We start from the raw sequence: 20,407 nt of genomic DNA on the forward strand, positions 1-20,407 counted from the left end.
AGAAATCTAGTGGAGCTCATGCCTCGACAGGTTATGCTGTGTTGTCATATTATTATGGCTGATCGTAAATGCATGGCAGCATAATAAAAATGACATAAGAAATTGTTATCTGCAAATCTCCAAATTCAAATAAACCTAATCTACACTAGAGCAATGTTTACATTTAAAAAATGCTATCAACATCATGGATAAGCAAGTGAGTCAATGTGATCTTGATCCAGAATTTCATACCTATGTAACCCAACAAGGTAGATTGCACCTGAGCAGGAAGTTGAACATGTAAGTCTAATGCAGGAAGATAGACATAGTGGCCTAGATAAATGCATGACACAACATCTGTTCCAGATAATGTTAGTCAAAGTGACACATTTCGAAGGAAGTGATTGATACAATGATAAGTAGGATGCATTCAGTCATAGAACATAACGCGATGTGAGTGCTGTGGTGGAAGAATGAGTCACTGTTAGTGAAGGATCACAGATTTGCGGTATTGCAGCTTGTGGATGACAGTAATGCAGTTTCACAAGATGAATCAGTTGTTGAGCTTTGTATATTTAAGTGATGCAAAATTATGACATTGGGAACAAAAATGTAACGGTTAGTGCTGCCAAATCCATTTAAATCCATTTAATTATGGACACACATGAATTACTCTGGTTCTGTGGCTGGCTAAGTCCAGGTTAAGGAGAGATTTTAGCGTTCCATTTCTTTGGCTGTATAATAATCTTTGCAGGCTGTGTCATCTTGTCCTGTTTTTTTAAAGTGACCCATTTTATTCATTGATTTGTGCTACATGATTGTTCCCATCATGTAGCAGTAAATAAATTAACATTTTGAGACTATTCTTGTTTTATTTGGTTATTTGAGATAGCAACTTACCTCATTTAAAGTCACATTATCCTCATTCCCCTTTGTTGCTTTAAAGCAGGGATCTCCAAACTACGGCCCTCCAGCTTTGGCAGAACTACACATCCCATGAGGCATTGTAAAAGTCTGACATTTAAAGACATGACTAAGCATAGTGGGAATTGTAGTTCCTGAACAACTGTACAACCATAGTTTGGAGACCCCTACTTTAACCACTTAAGCCCCGGAAGATTTTACCCCCTTCCTGACCAGGGGGTATTTTGCTATTCGGCACTGCGTGACTTTAATGGACAATTGCGCGGTCGTGCGACGCTGTACCTAAACAAATTTGACGTCCTTTTTCCCCACAAACAGAGCTTTCTTTTGGTGGTATTTGATCACCTGTGCGATTTTTTGATCATGCGCTATAAACAAAAAAAGAGCGACAATTTTGCAAAAATAACAATATTTTTCACATTTTTTTATATGAAATTCCCCCCCAAAAAAATGTAAACATCTAAATTTTTTAACATTTTCAGCCAATTTGTTTTATGCTACATATGTTTGGTAAAAAAAATCGCAAAAAGCGTATTTTGATTGGTTTGCGCAAAAGTTATCGCGTTTACTAACAAAGGGAAAGATTTTTGTCATTTTTGTTGTTTTTTTTTTTCGCGTAATGGCGGCGAACTGCGATTTTTTTTGCGGTACTGCGACATTGCGGCGGACAGATTGGAACCTTGACTGACATTTTTTACACTTTTGGGGTTACCAGTGACATTACTGCAGTAATCAGTGCTATACATATGCACTGTTACTGCAAAATGACACTGGCAGGGAAGGGGTTAACTTTATTTGAGAGGGAGGGGCTGTGTGTGTCCCTAGGGGCGTGATTCTAGCTGTGATTGGCTGTGGGTTGAGCTGTAGAAACAGTGATCAACGGTCCTACATAGTAGAACCGTGTGATCACAGTTTCTACACAGGGGAGAATTACAGGCGGCTTGTTTACACTAGCCGCCTGATTTTCTCCCTCTGCAGCGGCGATCGCAGAGTGACCGGCGGACATCGGGTCCTCCGGCCACACGCGCGGGGGGGTCCGTGACCACGCGGGAGCGCGCCTCCGGCGGCGCGCACTCGCTCCCTAGACCCTCACAGGCTAGCGACGTAGATCTACGTCACTTTGCCTGTGAGCGGCTGACTGCCGACGTAAATCGTCGTTAGGCAGTCGGCAAGTGGTTAAAGTGACCCTGTCAGTCTTCAAAAATATCCTGTAGGAAGTTCCCTTCAAGAGAAGAGTTTTTATACTCACCTCTCTGGAGGCCAAAGTCTCCTACCTTCCTCAGTTCATGAGCTGCAACCTTAGCCAGGCTCTTCAGCATTCAGTACTGTTGGAGGCCTGTGTCCTTTGCCATATACTTTGACTCTGTCTTCCAATCTGTATGTGACTGATATGTCTAGTAGTGACATAGCTGCCTTTAGATGAGCCTTTTCTCTGTTTATGCATTGATATAGATATCCTCAGAACTCAGATAGTTCAGAGTTAGGGATCACACTTATTAGATGTGCCTTGATGAGGCAGTGTGGCTTCCACATGTATTTTATCCACATGCAGCTTTGAACTAAAACCTGTTTTTGATCTGAGTAGATCAAACAGATTATTTATCCTTTTTTTTTGGTAGCTAGCTTGAAAGTTTGCCAGGGATCTTTTGTTTTGTTGATCGCCTTGCTCGATTCTTTTTTCTTCTAGTTGCAAGCACTTCATCACAGGTGCCATTGTTGCTTTTTTTTTTGTTTGGTGCAGACACAAATGGAAATCTTCAGTTGCCTTTCAGTGGCTATGTATGGGGTTCTGGTGTGTTGCTGTCCTTTAAAGGAGAAAAGGTTTGCCTCCAGGTAAGCCATACGCATGCTGTCCTCTTACACTTTGCTATACATTTAGGCCTCTTTCGCACGGGCGTTCCGTATGTCCGTATATCACCCCATCCATTTGCGGGTGATATACGGACATAATGCATGTCAATGGGATTGCGGATCTCAGCAGATGACCATCCGATGACATCCGATTTGCGTCCTTTCAGTTCTGTTCCGTTTTTTGGAACGGAACAGAACCCTATTTTTCTTCCGTTTAAAAAACGGAAAGGACGCAAAATCGGATGACAGCGGTGTCATCCGCTGACATCCGAAATCCCATAGACATACATTATGTCCGTATATCATCCGCAAATGGATGGGATGATATGCGGACATACCGACCGGATGACACAAGTGTCATCTGTGTCCGTAAAAAAAAAAAAAAAAAGTGCCAGAGCGGATCGCAATACGGTCCGCTCCGTGTGAAAGAGGCTTAAGGTTGAGAACTCAAATAGCTTTAGGTATAACTGAGTGCAAAACTTTTTTTAGTTTTGGACTGTGTGGGGGGATTAGAACGCTTGTCAGTTTTTTTTTTTTTTTGCTGTCTGTGCTTGTGTCTCCATTTGTCCCGTTTACCTTTATCATTAAAAGTGAAAGAAAAACAAAATCCCAAATTATGGGTTGTCCCCAGAAAAGTAATAGAGGAAAAATCTTCCAAAGGGGACACTAGTTCTGGTGACCTGGAGGTCCCTAAGGAATTCCCTTAATTTGCAGGGATTTCTTCTCACTTCTTGTTTGGCTATGGGACAGAAAGTGAAAAAAAATCTCCGCAATGGGACACAGATAATGAAAAAAAAAAATCTGACAGGGATTATAATCCCCCCCCCCAAGCCCTACTAAAAAGTTTTGCCTATAGTTCTACTTTAACATTAGTGACCACACTTATCAGATGTGCCTTGACATGGTAGTGTTGATTCAACATGTATTTGCTAATGTATGCAACAAAAACTCTAGATGGCTAGCTTAAAAATATGCCAACTGTTCTGTAGTGACCTATGGGTCAGAGACTGAAACCACAGTACATACAGTATTTAAATCTAGCTCCAAATGTATTATTCTGTTTTAAATAAAGCTGGATAGATTTAGGGCCTTTGTTTTTATTGCCATCTTTGTCCCTACTAGGAAGAATTATCTTCCTGTCAGGACCAAAAAACTCTCCAGAATGGACAGTGAAAAAAATAAAAAATAAAAAGCATATCTTTGTTGTTGAGTGAGGAAGGGTCTTATTACTGTCTGTGCCTTCCAGCCTTAATGATGCCTACTTCCTCTGTGCAAGAATTACAGGTACAGGAAGTGAGAGACAATCTTCCCAATGGGACCACAGATGTGGAAAACCTAATTGGTATGGTAATGTTTACTGACTATAGGCAAAACAAAATAAAAAAAGGTTTTCTGGAGTTTTTCAACTCCTAAAAGTCCCTTTGAGTGACTCTGACATGAGAGAAGTATGGGGCTGAAATAGCAGGCCTCTTACTGAAAATGCAAGGTGCTTGGCTATGGTTAATTTTCATTGTTACATACTATATAGGTAGTCAGGTTGCAAAAAGACACAAGTCTTGTTCAACCTTACTGATTCAGTATGTTTCAGTCATAGTCCTGGAACAAGCATGCTGTAAATGAGTGTAAAGAAAGTCTCAGAACCATCTAAAATCTGTATATCATACACCATATCTGTATACTTGTCTCTGGTAAGTGACTCAAACAGCACTGAAATCAAAGTATTAGAGAGACAGCCAGAGAACTAGCATTATCAAAGAAGAGTTCAGTAATGGCAGCCTCCAATAATCCCACATGACAACAGGGTTTATTTACTAAAGGCAAATCCACTGTGCACTTGGGAATGCATTTGGAAGTGCAGTCGCTGTAGATCTGAGGGGAAGATCTGAAATTAATGCTGTTTTGTTTTTCCTTGCAAGTCCCCCTCAGATCCCCCTCAGATCTACAGTGACTGCACTTCCAAGTGCACTTGCAGTGCACTTTTAGTGCACAGTGGATTTGCCTTTAGTAAATCAACTTCCCCGTTCCTTTCAGACAGAAGATTTAAAGTGTTTGTTACCCTACAAAATAGAGATCCTGTTTCCTTACAGCAGGTTAAACAGCATGGTGCTTGTGCTGTCTAACCTGCCCCTCTGGAAACTAATGGCACTTTTCCACTGCAAGTACCGGCTCGGCTCTACTCGGCCCTGCTTGGCCCGGTTTGCTTTTCCACTGCTGGTACCGCATGGTATAGTGTCGGAACGGTTCAGTACGGTACGGTATAGGTTTGCTTTTCCACTAAAGTAGTACTAAAGTTAAGTGGGTAGGATAACAACGGGGTGGGTGGGATTCTCTGACCAATCAGTGGCTAGTAGTGACAGCATGCAAAGGATTGTGGGATATGGTACCAGTTTGGTACCTGTTGGAACCACAATCGAGTAGGTACTGTTTTTTCAGAGCCGTACCGTACCGTACCGTTTGGTTCCATGCAGTGGAAAAGCAAACCTATACCGTACCGTACAGAACCGTTCCGACCCTATACCATGCGGTACCAGCAGTGGAAAAGCACAAAAGCGTGCCGAACCGGTGCGGTTCCATGCAGTGGAAAAGCGCCATAAAAAACCTAACTGATCCTGCCACTTCCTGTGTCTCCCTCTGTGTGCTGACCATGATAATCATGGCTGCTGAGCCCTAAACACCATGGTCTTCCTGCATGCCCCTGTCATCCGCTGTCTCTCCTCTCTGCCTGTCAGCTCGGGAGTCTGTGTCTTTCTCTCTGCCCCCCCCCCCCGCTGCTGTTAATAAAAAAGTAAAATGGCATGGCAAGCCCCTCCTTTTAAGCTCCCATCCTGCACTGTATAAGTGTTTGTAAGAAATGAAGCCTCTAATTACCTTTTTTGTGAAGTAGCTACGTGACTCCCGTCCACTCTCCAGGGCTACAGAGGGAGGAGCCGAGTGGCCAGCTCAGCAGTCATGTGACTCCTGGATAGCAGTAGCAGAGCGGCCGGGAGTCACGTGACCAGCCTAAAAATACTTTACAAAAAGGAATTTAGAGGCTTTGTTTCTTATAAAAACTAATACAGTGCAGGGTGGGAGCTTAAAAGAGAGGGGCTGGTAGCAAGTTATAATTTAGGGTTACAAACCCTTTAATAATTTTTCAACAAACTTGTGACTTAAAACAGTTTTAAGTCTCTCTAGACAACTATCTTGTTTTTATACTTATGACAAATCTTTCTTACCTTTTTATTGCTTGATCTACTACAGAAGTTCTGTTATAAAAGAGTGACTCGGGGGGAAGTTCTATTTTAAAATAGAGTATTGGAGGAAATTTTTAAATATAGTTATATCGGAAAAAAAGGATACCTACCTGCTTGGAAGAATTTCAAAGTGAGAAGTAAACTTTAGTTAACTGTTTGCAACACATTCCATATTTAGTTAAACAATTTCCCCTGTTACATTTTGGCCTGCTTGTAAACAGATCCCATAAGCCTCCGGCGCTGAACAGAGGACTAAAAAGATTTTGTATAATTATATGAATAGTTCTTCTGTATTATCTCTTTATCCAGGCAAACAATTCTGATTTTTTTTTTATACAATATTAATTTTATTCTGTTTTAAGAAAACACAACATCTGATGTGTTTAAATTATTTTTGGCATACAAAGCTTACCATGGCAGCTTGGTAGCATTCTGTTCCACCCAGGTCTTCCGTCATCCCCCATGATACATGTAAGGGTAGAATATCCTTGCAGGACGTAGCCGGCATCACAGTAGTAAGTAACAGTAGACCCAAGTTTATAATCCATGCCGAGTCTTGTGCCATTCATTATATTACCAGGATCAAAACAGGATTCCCTTAATTTAGCTGTAAATCAAAAGATAGCAAAAAGCATCAAACAAATGTAAACATTCCATGCAGAGAAAATGTCTGTGTATTTCTGATCGATATGTAATTAGAACAACTCCATCATCTAACTGTGTTAAGATAGAAAATGCAATGACTTTGGAGAATAAGAATAAGGAATGCCTTAAGGATACCCAGAGGCAGGTTAAAGACCTCATAACATCATTACTTTTCAAGCTTCATGCCATTTTCTGTTTTAATATAGAGGCTTCTGGTCTCTGCTTGTCCAAGATTAAAGCTGATCTTCAATCAGAAGTCAAAACATACTATGTACCCCACCACCACCAGCACATCAAGGGTTAACTGCTCTTCTAGTAAATGAGGAAAGGAAGAAGAATAAATATCTTATTCCACATAACCTTCCAAGCTGGGGTCTCACAGCTCCCGGATGTGGGTGGGCCCTCGTTGCCTTCCTGTACAATGCAGGACATCTCATGGGTACATGATAATGTTACAAAGACCATGGCCAGACAACAGGCAAAGAAGAACAGCTTTGTGTTCAACAAAGAAATTGCCTGGGAGAATGAGGAATGAGGTAAGAGAGTCCCCTGCTTCCTTACCCCTAGACTAAACAAGCAGTTAACCCTGTGCAAGTAAAGGAGGAGGGGCACAAAAGAGTTATAGCTTTTGACCACCCAATTATGCATTCTGCTTGATGAAAGTACATCAGATTTACCAGTAAGAAGTATCTTAATACTCAAATGTGCACTGATCCTCATGCTTTTACATTGAGGCTGGTTAGCAAGGCACTGGCTACATTGTACTAAGATTTTTGATTTCGGTGTTATTTTTTTTTGTTTTGTTTTTGGGGGAGTATGCAGAGATAATGGGATCTCCCGATCCCCTTATGTTGTGTATTTCCTTATATCTTTCTATATCTCCATTTTCTGTACCTCTTCTCTGATGCGCTTTTCCTTCCCCACCAACCTATCCTTTAATTCCATCTTAAATTCCACTTGGCAGATTCTACAATTTAGGATGTGCTTTCCGCATTACTTTGCAAATCTGTTTATAGAGAAATTCTCTCATCTGGACTGTAGGCCTCTGGAATTGTTGTGTTACAGATAATCCTGAAAATTCATACAAGGAATGTTTGCATTGTCTTATCTCTTTGAATATGTAAAAATAAAGATTTTACAAAAGAAGTATCTTAATCACCTCAAGACCAGCCATTGTGATTAAATGGCTGCTCGAGGCACCTGTTGTTCAGAGAAGACATTTATAAACATTCTTGTTTAAAATGTGTACGTGGCGTACACTTTTGCATGGCTTAGTTATTGTAATTCAAATTATCAGAGCACCAAAAACTGAAACATGATTTAGAAAGGAAGAGGGTGTAAAATGCTAGTATTGGGATGGTAAAAAGTTACCATTTCTAATGCAACACTATGAATTTAGCCATATATAGTTTGTTATAATTGTTTGTACCTCACTGTGTCCTCCCCAAAAAACTTCAACAAGCCCAATGTTATAATTTACATATTTATGAACTCTTATATCTAAAAATATCAGCGCTCACTATTAGCAAACTTAAAAATAATCCTAAACAAAAGCCCCAATTCAAAAAAGTGTCCTTTCAAAGAATCCTTCCCACAAACTTTTCCAAGTCCAATGTAGTCCAAGCAGCTTCAAAAATGTCCTCTCTGGTTGTAGCTCCCTTCTAGTCTTTCCCTCACGGTGGTGAAAAGATCTCGAAATAAAAATATACTATATGGTGCAGTATGTCTAATCCAATCAATGTGAAAAATAAAGCGTTTATATTGTGCTTACATCAAAATCATAACAGTGTAAGTTGATTTTCACAATAAAACATTGGATTTTAACTATTACTGCTGATGTAAAATGCAATATTTTTCACATTAATTGGATTTGACAGACAGGGCCTCTTCTCAGACTCTGCAGCCTAAATTAAAAAAAAAACTGTAATGCTTTAATTCAGGTGGGCAGCCTGTAAGATTCTGGCACTCTCAGTGCCTTCCTATCACATCATTTCCGCGTGCGTTCCATCTACCTAGGTAGATGAAGCACATATAGGTGTGTTTCCCTTTAAGAGTGCTGACATCATCAGGAGGCGCCGGACTGAACAGTTATTTAAATCACCAGCTTTCACTCGCATGTGTTCGTTCAATGTGCCTTGATGCTTACCTTGTCTTGTGCCACCGCATAACCTGCCTTGAAGCTCGCATGCTTGCAAGCATACCTCGCTATCGGAACCTCGCTGCTGATCCTTGTATCCTGCTACCGGATCATCCGCTCTTACCGAACCTCTCCTCTGCTACTTGCTACTAGTGATAAGTACCCCACAGGGGAATCCTCAATAACCTTCATACTAAAGCTTACACTGTTTAGCTCTGCATACTAAGGACTGTTACTACATCTGCACTATCTAGATTGCTAGCTCTTGAGCCTACTATCATCTGCTCTTGCACTGGGTTAGTCTCTCCTGTATGTCATCTGCTATCCTATCATCTACTACCATACATGATTGCTAACCTATCTGCATCCCACCTGTTACTATCTCATTCTCAAGAACATTCCTCTCAAGTGTCTGTCACCTATCGTCTCTACTCAACCTGTCTCTTCAGCCTATCACCTCTATACTACTATATACATAGATCACTCCAGGAACATCTTATTGAGTGTGTATATTTGTATGCTGAATTGAGACTATCCACATATGATGAGTCTTGGGAGTTGGGATTGGTATCTCAGCGTTTCTCTACATGACTACTGAAGTGGAATATTTCTGCAGCTGCAAATCCACATTATACAGAAAACGCAGGAGCGTTACAGATTGAACGAACCAGATAAAATGGATTCAGCAGAAATGACCACTCAGGTGACACAGTTAACACAACAAGTAACTGCGTTAATACACGCACTTACTGAATTAAAAGAAGACAATCAGGCTCTGATGCAACAGGTGGCCAGACTGACACAGCCTACTGCCGCTCAACCCCCAGAACCTCTTGTCTTTCTACCAGACAGGTTTGATGGTTTCCGTTCCTCTTTTCTTTTTTTTCGGATGGATTGTGAGCTCCTATTTATCCTTAAGCCCAGGACCTATCATAATGACTTTATTAAAGTTCATGCTGCCATTAATTTGCTTTCTGGCAAAATGAAAACATGGGCATACCAGAAACTGCAATAAAAAAGTCCGATCCTAGACAATTGGGAGTCATTTGCAATTGCGATGCACTCCCAGTGTCTCCCCTCCCAAAAATCTACTCCTAAACCTGCTCCAGGTAACCGCAGACCCCGGGTACCTAGGGAAAAAAGAAAACCAAATGAATATGGTGATCCTGCCTGGTCATGGTACAAGCCTGCCTTAAACAGTCAGCCTTGTCACTCTGACACATCTCATTTGAACCCTGATCCTACAGAGATGGATAAGGAGCCTATGGAGATTGGTGCCGTACATACTAAGTTGTCCTTACAAAAAAAAAAAGATCACAGGAGAATCTGTGGCCTTTGTTTTTATTGTGGAGAAGGGGGAAATTTCATTGCATCCTGCCCAACCCGACCCCATAGGCCTAAGGCTCTCCCAATGGAGGCCAGGCGAATCCGAACGGTCTTCCCTGAAAAACAGCCTGGAAATTACCAAGGCTGTTGCCAGCCCTGTCCCCGTTCTATATCAGAAAAGGACACCCAGAAATTGGCAGATGTTGGTATAGATACTCCTATTTTTGCAAGCACATTTATAGCTTCCAATGAAAACATTGAGATTCTTGCACCTGACTGCGTACGCGCTTCTAATGGCACGGTGGTATGTAGGAAGGATCTAAGGGTATTTGAAGAAGCGTTGGTTGCTATGACTACTTCGGATGGTTATGCGTCCGATTAGTGAAGGGTTCATATAGCAGCCTACCTGATCCGATTCTCAGATGGGTTACCAACCTGATCCGATTCTCATATCGGCAACAAGTGATCCGATTCTCAGATCGGTTATCAACCTGATCCGATTCTCATATCGGCAACAAGTGATCCGATTTTCACATCGGTTACCAACCTGATCCGATTCACGTATCGGCAACAAGTCCTATCCGATTCTCAGATCGGTTACCAACCTGATCCGATTCTCATATCGGCAACAAGTGATCCGATTCTCATATCGGCAACAAGTGATCCGATTCTCACATCGGTTACCAACCTGATCCGATTCTCGTATCGGCAACAAGTCCTATCCGATTCTCAGATCGGTTACCAACCTGATCCGATTCTCATATCGGCAACAAGTGATCCGATTCTCATATCGGCAACAAGTGATCCGATTCTCACATCGGTTACCAACCTGATCCGATTTTCATATCGGCAACAAGTGATCCGATTCTCACATCGGTTACCAACCTGATCCGATTCTCGTATCGGCAACAAGTGATCCGATTCTCACATCGGCAACCATTTTTTTTTTTTCCGATTCTCATATCGGCAACCAGTTTGGTTTTTCCCGATTCTCATATCGGCAACCAATCTTATCCGATTCTCGCACCGGCAACCAGTTTTTTTCCGATTTTCACATCGGCAACCAGTCTTATCCGATTCTCACATCGGCAACTAGTCTTATCCGATTCTCGCATCGGCAACCAGTCTTATCCGATTCTCGCATCGGCAACCAGTCTATTCCGATTCTCATATCGGCAACCAGTCTTATCCGATTCTCATATCGGCAACTAGCCTTAGAGGCCTTCCGGAGCCGGCCTTACGGGGGGGGGGGGTACTGTAAGATTCTGGCACTCTCAGTGCCTTCCTATCACATCATTTCCGGGTGCGTTCCATCTACCTAGGTAGATGAAGCACATATAGGTGTGTTTCCCTTTAAGAGTGCTGACATCATCAGGAGGCGCCGGACTGAACAGCTATTTAAATCACCAGCTTTCACTCACATGTGTTCGTTCAATGTGCCTTGATGCTTACCTTGTCTTGTGCCACCGCATAACCTGCCTTGAAGCTCGCATGCTTGCAAGCATACCTCGCTATCGGAACCTCGCTGCTGATCCTTGTATCCTGCTACCGGATCATCCGCTCTTACCGAACCTCTCCTCTGCTACTTGCTACTAGTGATAAGTACCCCACAGGGGAATCCTCAATAACCTTCATACTAAAGCTTACACTGTCTAGCTCTGCATACTAAGGACTGTTACTACATCTGCACTATCTAGATTGCTAGCTCTTGAGCCTACTATCATCTGCTCTTGCACTGGGTTAGTCTCTCCTGTATGTCATCTGCTATCCTATCATCTACTACCATACATGATTGCTAACCTATCTGCATCCCACCTGTTACTATCTCATTCTCAAGAACATTCCTCTCAAGTGTCTGTCACCTATCGTCTCTACTCAACCTGTCTCTTCAGCCTATCACCTCTATACTACTATATACATAGATCACTCCAGGAACATCTTATTGAGTGTGTATATTTGTATGCTGAATTGAGACTATCCACATATGATGAGTCTTGGGAGTTGGGATTGGTATCTCAGCGTTTCTCTACATGACTACTGAAGTGGAATATTTCTGCAGCTGCAAATCCACATTATACAGAAAACGCAGGAGCGTTACACAGCCATGGGGCTGGTAAAACCATGGCTCAGCATTCTATTTTTGCCACCTCACTGGTCACTTGTCTAAACTGTGGCATGTTAGTACTTTTTTTAAAACAAAGTTCTACAGTAAACCCCCGCTCCATCGCGGTTCAGTTTTTGCGGTCCTGGTATATTGTTTTCTGTAATGTTATTTTACTATTTAAATCATTAAAAAATTAAATATTTTTGTATTTTCCATAACTCTTGCTCTGTCTCTCAGTATCTTTTATGTGTTTAAATGAGTTTCTATTAATTTAAAAGTGTGTTTAAAGACCTTAAAATGCTTTTAAAAGTACAGTGACAGTAAAAAAAAAAAACATGCCTACAGTGTATTTTAATAGGGTTTCTCTATTTAGCGGATTTTCACTTTTCGCGGGTGGGTCCGGAACGTAAACCCCGCAATGGAGGTTTACTGTAATGTTCAATTTACCAAGGCAAGCAAACTTAATGAATAAGCACTTATTCTACAAATGACCAAAATACAAGCAGAAGTTAAAATTGTAACATATACACTGTAAATGCTGTCTGAAAAATTTCAAAGATTATATAATCCCTAGTTACACTAACATATTTATTTGATCACATTTTGAGAAAAAAAATCTCTATGCCTTTTTAAATTATGCACCTTTGGTATAGTAAAAGTGTTTTAGTTACTGAAAGCTTTGAAATGTGTTTTATAGACAGAACTGTGTGTTGCTCTGAGACTAAAAAGAGATTGCACATTCATATTTCAAGGTGTATATTTCATCAGCAATGAGCCTGGTTCTGCTTGGGTCAAACCAAAAGCAACATTTAGAGAAGAATAGAAGAACGGGCTAACCCATTTATAACTTCATAATATTATACATTTTTATGAGTAAATATTTTGGGGTATGTGATTGGGTCTCATCTAGTTATAGTTATGAACAGCCAGATAAGATGTCAACACATAATATCACTATACCCAACAAAAAAAAAAAAACATTGCATTTTTTTGGGATAATGTCTCTGTCCTAAGTGAAGCCTTCAGTGCAGCCTTCGACAGAAATCATTTGACCCAATAAAGGCAATAAACAACCAACCTGATTTGTCTGTTTTGAACATGTTTTGGATATGATGGACCTCACCATTATTGTGGGTGGTCATCTGGCCTAATATTTTGAAGAACCAATGCAGGCTAGAAATACATTCTTCAAGAAGCCTTCAAAAATGTAATCATATGCCCATACAGAATACAGGTAAGAAGCCCCAGAAATGGGGGCAAAGTCAAACAGTATGTATTAGTACATGTTAAGAATACTATTGAGTGAAATATTTAAATCACACAACGGTATAATAATTCACACAAAGTGCCCTCTCTAAAATAAATATATTAGAAAAGGTGCATAATGTAAATGTTAAATTCACCTTTGTATTCCAAATGAAAGCCAGTGAAGCTAACAGATCCATCACTTCGAAAAGCCAAGTGCATGTTGTTTGAACCACTTTCAATTCTTTCTGGTAACTTGCTGTCCTGAAAACTTCCAATCAGGGGACTGTTGCCATCAGGGCCATCGTAAATATACAAGAAGTCATAATTAGGTTCAATGCCGAAGCTGTAAAAAAAGGAGGGCAATCTTTTATTAAATATATTGACACATTCATTATATTATACTGTAATTAATAGGATGCTTGGAGAATTTAAAAGAGACACAAGCCAGAGGTTTTTGGCAGAACATTATAGATTGAGAGGCTTTTACCTCAGAATCTTAGCCAACTTTTCTAGCATTCATTTTTTTTTTCTTCAAGATTTTTGCTTTTAAGGTCAAACAGAAATAATAAAAAAAAAAAAAAACTAGATTAGTCGTATTTTGATGTGAGAAGGTGTTTTAAAACCCACAGAGATAGCTGGAAACAATGCAACGGATAAGAGAGCAGCACAGGCAGGGTCAGGGTTTGCATATACCTTTTAATTTTTTAGCTGCATTCAGACCCATGCTTCTGTTAAAAGAAATAATTTTGTTGGAGGACACTCAAACACCCATTATTTCTTAAATGTATTATATTTTTATATTATTTATAAATTGTTGTATAGGATTATACAGTACATTCTGCTACAGTAAAGTTGATTTCTTTTAGAAGCAAGGGGGAGGAGTTCCGCTATGGCCGCATAGCAGTGAAGCTCCCGCCTCAGCCCGGCCGAATCGCTTGCCATCCGACACGTAGCCAGCTCATCGACAGACCCCAACCATCCCAGGGGAGAGAGGAGATTCCTAGGCACCCCCAGGTATCACTATTGCCCAGTTTTGGGCACCGGGCAAAACGTTGCAGCTCAGCCTGGTTTCGGGCCTAGCGCAGCCGCGAGCTCCCACCGTGGCCCGGCCTCATCTGCTGCCATCCTCCCTGCATCCAGAATAAGGGAAGCCATCCTTCACACCAGGAGCAAGCTGAGTTCCCAAGGCACCCCCAGGTACTATTATTGTACGAGTTAAGGCACCGGGGACAACGTTGAAGCTCAGCCTGGCTTCGGGCCTAACGCAGCTGCGAGCTCCCACCGTAGCCTGGCCTCATCTGCTGCTATCCTCCCTGTATCCAGAATAAGGGAAGCCATCCTTCACACCAGGAGCAAGCTGAGTTCCCAAGGCACCCCCAGGTACTATTATTTTACGAGTTAAGGCACCGGGGACAACGTTGAAGCTCAGCCTGGCTTCGGGCCTAGCGCAGCTGCGAGCTCCCACCGTAGCCTGGCCTCATCTGCTGCCCTCCTCCCTGCATCCAGAATAAGGGAAGCCATCCTTCACACCAGGGGCAAGCTGAGTCCACAAGGCACCCCCAGGTACTATTATTTTACGATTTAAGGCCACGGGAACCCCGATCCTGCCTTCTATTCTATCAGGCCTCACTTTCCAAAATGGCGGCCGCACCTCAGCCCCTCAGGCTGCCCGACCAGATCCCGGGATCCCCCCAGCTATCCCCCATCTCATCTCTCCATGATCTGCCTCAGGGGACACCTTCATTCCACATTGTCAACTCTCAGGCCTCCCCAGCTTCAACTACATCCCTTCTTGAACAGACTATGGATGGGTTACTAATGTCCCCTATGGAATCAGCAACAGCCTCACTCCAGGCCAGGGACCCCCCACCATCTCATCCCACAGACATGCCTTCTGACCCCAACTATCTGATGCTAAAATTCTCTGAAATGCTAGACAGAGGCCTCTCCATTACATCTTCTAGAATCACCTCAGAAATCAAAACAGATTTAATGAATCTAGGCACCAGGATTGAGGCCATTGAATCAACAGTGGACACGTAAGTAACCCGGATTAACCAGAACACTGACAGGATCCAGGAATTACACTCTTAATTGGACTCTGCACTTACAAAAATAGATGATTTAGAGAACAGAGCAAGGAGATATAACTTCTAAATCAGAGGGCTGCCAGAATCTTTCACTGATACTGCTGCCACAGTCCAAGCTCTCATAAAACTGCTGATACCTGACATTCCCTCACACAAGCTGGAGTTGGACAGGGCTCACAGAGCTCTGCCCCCCCCCCCCCCCCGCCGCTCGGTTGGCCTACACAGGGACATTGTTGTAAAACCCCACTATTACTCAATTAAGGAGTAAGTGATGAAAGTCCCGTGCGACTGCTCAGCTTTCTTTCCAGGACCACCCTTTTCAAATTTTTGCTGATTTATCACCATTCACCAAGACGCCGATCTCTCAAACCCCTGCTATCACTTCTCTCTCAAAAGGAGATAAAATATTGGTGGCTTTTTCCCTTCAACCTGAAGTTCTCCTACAAAAACAAATACTACACATTCTCCAATATCTCTGATGGTGAAAAAATTCTCTTGGATCTACATCTGCTCTCCCAAGCTCCAGCCTCCCCTCCTCCACAGGAAACGCCTTCGTGATCAACTAAACGACAGATGCCCACAAGTCCTATCTCACCTCTTTAGCAAAAGCACAAGCACAAGCACAAGCGCTCCAAGGACTTCAGGCGACCGAGATGAACTGTCCTCTCACAGGCTGACCCCTGCCCAAGGAACTCTGCAAGTGTAGGGCCAGCATGCCAATTTTTACCGTGAGCAGCCTCCCTGGTTCGGGGAGGTTCTCCACTCATCCAACTCCAACAGATCTCTCCGATCTGCTCAGCTTCTCCTACCACCTATACCTTTTTTGAACATGCAACTACCCCCCCCCCCCCCAGGGGAAAAAGAGAAAAAAAAAAGACATTTTTTTTGTCCCCCTGGTGTGAGTCACAACAACATCCATGGCTTGCTCCCCTGGTGTCTGTTCCTATCAACACCCATATATACTCACATTGTTTTAATTATAATGTTGTACTCTCAGGATATTGTCTGTGGAGGACTTTTGGTCCACTATGTATATGTTTTGGCTTACTAACACTTTGATTCTTAGTTTTAATACGATTGATACATGGGCACTTCGGCTGGGCTGCAAACCTTGCGCCCTTACCTATTTCGAGGACTAGGTTATGTTCCGTCCTCTTGATGGGTTTACCCTCGTGATTTTAGCGAGTGTACTGACCATTTTCCTTTGGGGTGTGAGGGGTTTTTCCCTCTCATTCCCTGAATGGAATCTTCTCTTTTGTGTGTCCCTCTCTCTATCCTTTTTGTTTTCCTCCCTTCTAACCTTTCCCTTTGTTTTTAGGTGCCCCGGAGGTCTCCTGTGTCACAATACCCACTCCACGGTTTACCACATCATGTGGTTGTTCTGCCGAGCTCTCACTTCCTTCAACGGAGGGGTAAGTGTCTCATGTTCTCTATGGTTCCTCCTACTCTTTCTCCATGGCTGATGACAATAGTCACGTTCCACTTCTCCTAATAGGTACCCACAACACTCAGGGCCTAAACTCCCCTGTTAAGAGGAGGAAGGCCTTCCAATCTTACCACACGCAGAAAATAGATGTAATGCTCCTACAGGAGACCCACTTCCCCAAACAATTCAGTCCCAAATTTCTCCACCCTAAATATCCAATTTTCTTTCTAGCCAATGCTGAAGGGAAAACCAAGGGAGTGGCGATATTGTTTTCTCATCGTTGTAAGTTCGCCCCTTCCCTTATTCACAGAGACCCAGAAGGTCGCTACATCTTGGTTAAGGGTTCACTTGACAATCACACATTCTCCTTTATCTCTTACTATGCTCCAAATCTAGCACAAGACAGATTCTTTAGTTCCATGTTCACTTCCCTCTCTCCACTGGTTGAAGGCACCGTTTTCTGGGGGGGGACTCAAATGTCGCATTCGATATGAATATCGACAAAAAACGTCCGGTAGGTTCTCAACTCACAAGACCCACCAAGAGTAGCTTAAAAGTAGCTAAGTTGGTCTATGATCAAGGCCTTGTGGACATTTGGCAGGAACTCAATCCCTCTCAAAGAGACTTCACACACTTCTCACATCCTCATCAGTCCTATGCGAGAATTGATCACATATTTTTACCACCCCTTGCTCGCAAGACTGACATCAAGGACATGGCTTGGTCCGACCACTCGTTGTTGACGCTGTTGCTTCAGCGACCCAACTCCCTTCCCTCACACTACACTTGGAGACTAAATGAATCTGTACTTAATGACCCTGTCAAAACCCAGGAGATTGAAATGCACATCAAGGAATATTTTTTGCTTAACGATACGGGGGATATGTGGGCAACTCATAAAGCCACCATTAGGGGGAAACTCATACAAATTTCCGCCCAGATAAAGCGCGCCCGACAATTCGACATAGCCAGGCTGGAAAGAGAATTTCTTGCTCTCTCCAAGCGACATAAACACCGTCCGGATTCGGTTTCAATCTCACAACTAGACGCAGCCAGAATGGAACTTAAATTAGCTTTGACAGCTAAAGCAGACAAATATCTAAGATGGCAAGGAGCCAAGTTTTATTCCCAACGTGATCGTATGGGATTTTTATTAGCGGCAGGTCTTTCACCTAAACCTCGTGTTCGAACTCCCCCAGCCCTTCGTATCTCAGACGGGACAAAATCCCGGAATCCTAAAAAACGTATGTCAGAATTCCATAAGTTCTATCAATCCCTCTACAGTATGCAATCCGCACCCTCCTCCTCTAAGTTATCGGACTTCCTTGACTCTATTCCTCTCCCTAAACTGAATAGTCACCACAGCTCAATGATGGAAACTCCTATTTCCACTGAAGAAATTTAAGTGGTTATCAAGAATCTGAGGGGTGGCTCTGCTCCGGGCCCCGATGGTTTCTCAGTCCCCTACTACAAAGCCTTTTCTTTCACCCTGGCACCTTATTTAGCGCGCTTTTTTAACGAACTACATAAAACAACGCACTTAGATCCAGCACTCAACTCTGCCTTCATCACCATAATCCCCAAACCAGGGAAAGATGACAGTGAAGTTGGCAATAATCGCCCGATTTCTCTCATTAACAATGACTTAAAGATCTTAACCAAGATATTGGCCACCAGGCTCTCCTCATTCATTGCGCAATACATACACAAAGACCAAGCAGAGTTTATCCCGGGTCGACAGGGCACGCACCAAATCAGACGGGTCATTGATATTGTGTCACTGTTGCATTCAGGATGGGCCGGAGGGCCCCGACAGGAAGGTCTCCTCTTGTCGATCGACCTACAGAAGGCATTTGATTCTATTTCCTGCATTATCTTTTTACGGTCTTGGATAAATGGGGCTTTGGTCCAAGTTTCACGAATATCCTTAGAGCTTTATACTTCAAACCGGTGGCTAGGGTGCGGTTTCAGGGTTGCTACTCTGACCCACTCCCTATATCAAGGGGTACACATCAGGGATGGCCTCTTTTGCCCCTCCTGTTTGCAATAGCGATGGAAAATTTGCAACAAGAAATTAGATCTCACCCTGATATCCACGGGGTCCAATGTTGTCCGCACACTCACAAATGCAATCTTTTTGCTGACGATCTGCTCGTCTTCATCACCTCTCCACTCATCTCCCTTCCGAATATTTATACACTCCTGCAATCTTTTGGCACTATATCTGGTCTTTACGTTAACATGTCCAAGTCCCACTCTAAATATCAATATACCTGCACAGATGTTATCTAACATTAAGCCTCATTTCCCCTTCATCTGGAGTGAAAGTTCTATCTCATACCTGGGTATCTCCCTCACGAATAGAATAAATGGGTTATATGAAGCCAACTACCCACCTCTTTTCCGTAAACTCAGTCAAGACCTACAATGCTGGTCTCACCTTCCCCTGTCCTGGCTGGGTAGGATCCACGCAGTGAAAATCACATTATTGCCGAGAATTCTTTACTTCTTCAGGTCGCTACCCATTCCCTTGATAAGGGACCATGTCAAACACTTCCAGTCAAGAATCATATTTTTCATTTGGGGTTCAAAAGGTCATAGATTAGCGAGGGGGCTATTGTTCAGATCGCGGAACAGAGGGGGATTGGGGGTCCCAGATTTAATATGGTATTATCAGGCGGCCCAATTGGGTGCACATGGAACGCCAGGCGGTGCCGCTGCACACCATCAATTTCCTTATGTGGTGCCTCCCCAAATACAGACCGGCCTCTGGGACAGGCTTAAGGGTAAATCCGAACTCACTTCTTCCTTACGCCCACTCTCACTCCTCTTCCAAAACCACAGCTTCCCTCCGGGTCTAAATATCGTTGACTTCAAATGGTGGCTAGACAAAGGCTTATACAGGATAGGCCACTTTTTCACCCCCTCTTCTCTCTTTCCTACTGTAGAAGCAAACTCAAGATGCCTAATTCTGAACTCTTCAGGTTTCACCAAATTACATATTTCTTACATTCCATATGGAAATCTAAGCCATGGCCTCCCATGGCTATGGCCTATGAGGTGTGGTGTTGCTCAGCCATGGAGCAGAGGGGGATCTCTGCTATTTACGGGGCACTTTCTGGGAGTGGCCCCAAGCTATGCTCTGGCTTGGGAGAAGGACTTATTTCGGGTTTGGGAACCGGAAACGTGGTACTTAGCTCTGCAACAGGCATGCAAGGGGATTTTGAATGTTACCTTAATAGCAGCAAGTCTGAAAGTCTTAACCAGATGGTACCTTGTTCCGGAAAGGCTACACCACTGTTTTCCCTCGTCCTCGCCACTCTGCTTCAGGGGTTGCACTCATAAGGGGACCTTCCTGCACACATGGTGGGAGTGTCCGAAACTACGGGGATTCTGGAACAAGGTCTTTCATCTGATCCGCAAGGTTACTGGTATATCTGTACC

At 42.9% G+C, this 20,407-nt stretch overlaps 1 protein-coding gene across 1 annotated transcript in view; it reads right to left on the reverse strand.

The window, feature by feature from the left end:
* The window catches only part of CSMD3 (CUB and Sushi multiple domains 3), a 1,619,578-nt gene that overhangs the window by 587,883 nt on the left and 1,011,288 nt on the right, over positions 1 to 20,407 (reverse strand). Inside the window, exons 30-31 of the mRNA XM_082258441.1 lie at positions 13,603 to 13,790; positions 6,400 to 6,594 (exon numbers count right to left, since the gene is read on the reverse strand). Of these exons, the coding sequence (XP_082114567.1) occupies positions 6,400 to 6,594; positions 13,603 to 13,790 (383 nt within the window). The remainder of the gene's footprint in view (positions 1 to 6,399; positions 6,595 to 13,602; positions 13,791 to 20,407) is intronic.

This window comes from Pelophylax lessonae (genome assembly GCF_965119305.1).
Source record: "Pelophylax lessonae genome assembly, chromosome: 5".
Taxonomy (NCBI): Eukaryota; Metazoa; Chordata; class Amphibia; order Anura; family Ranidae; genus Pelophylax; species Pelophylax lessonae.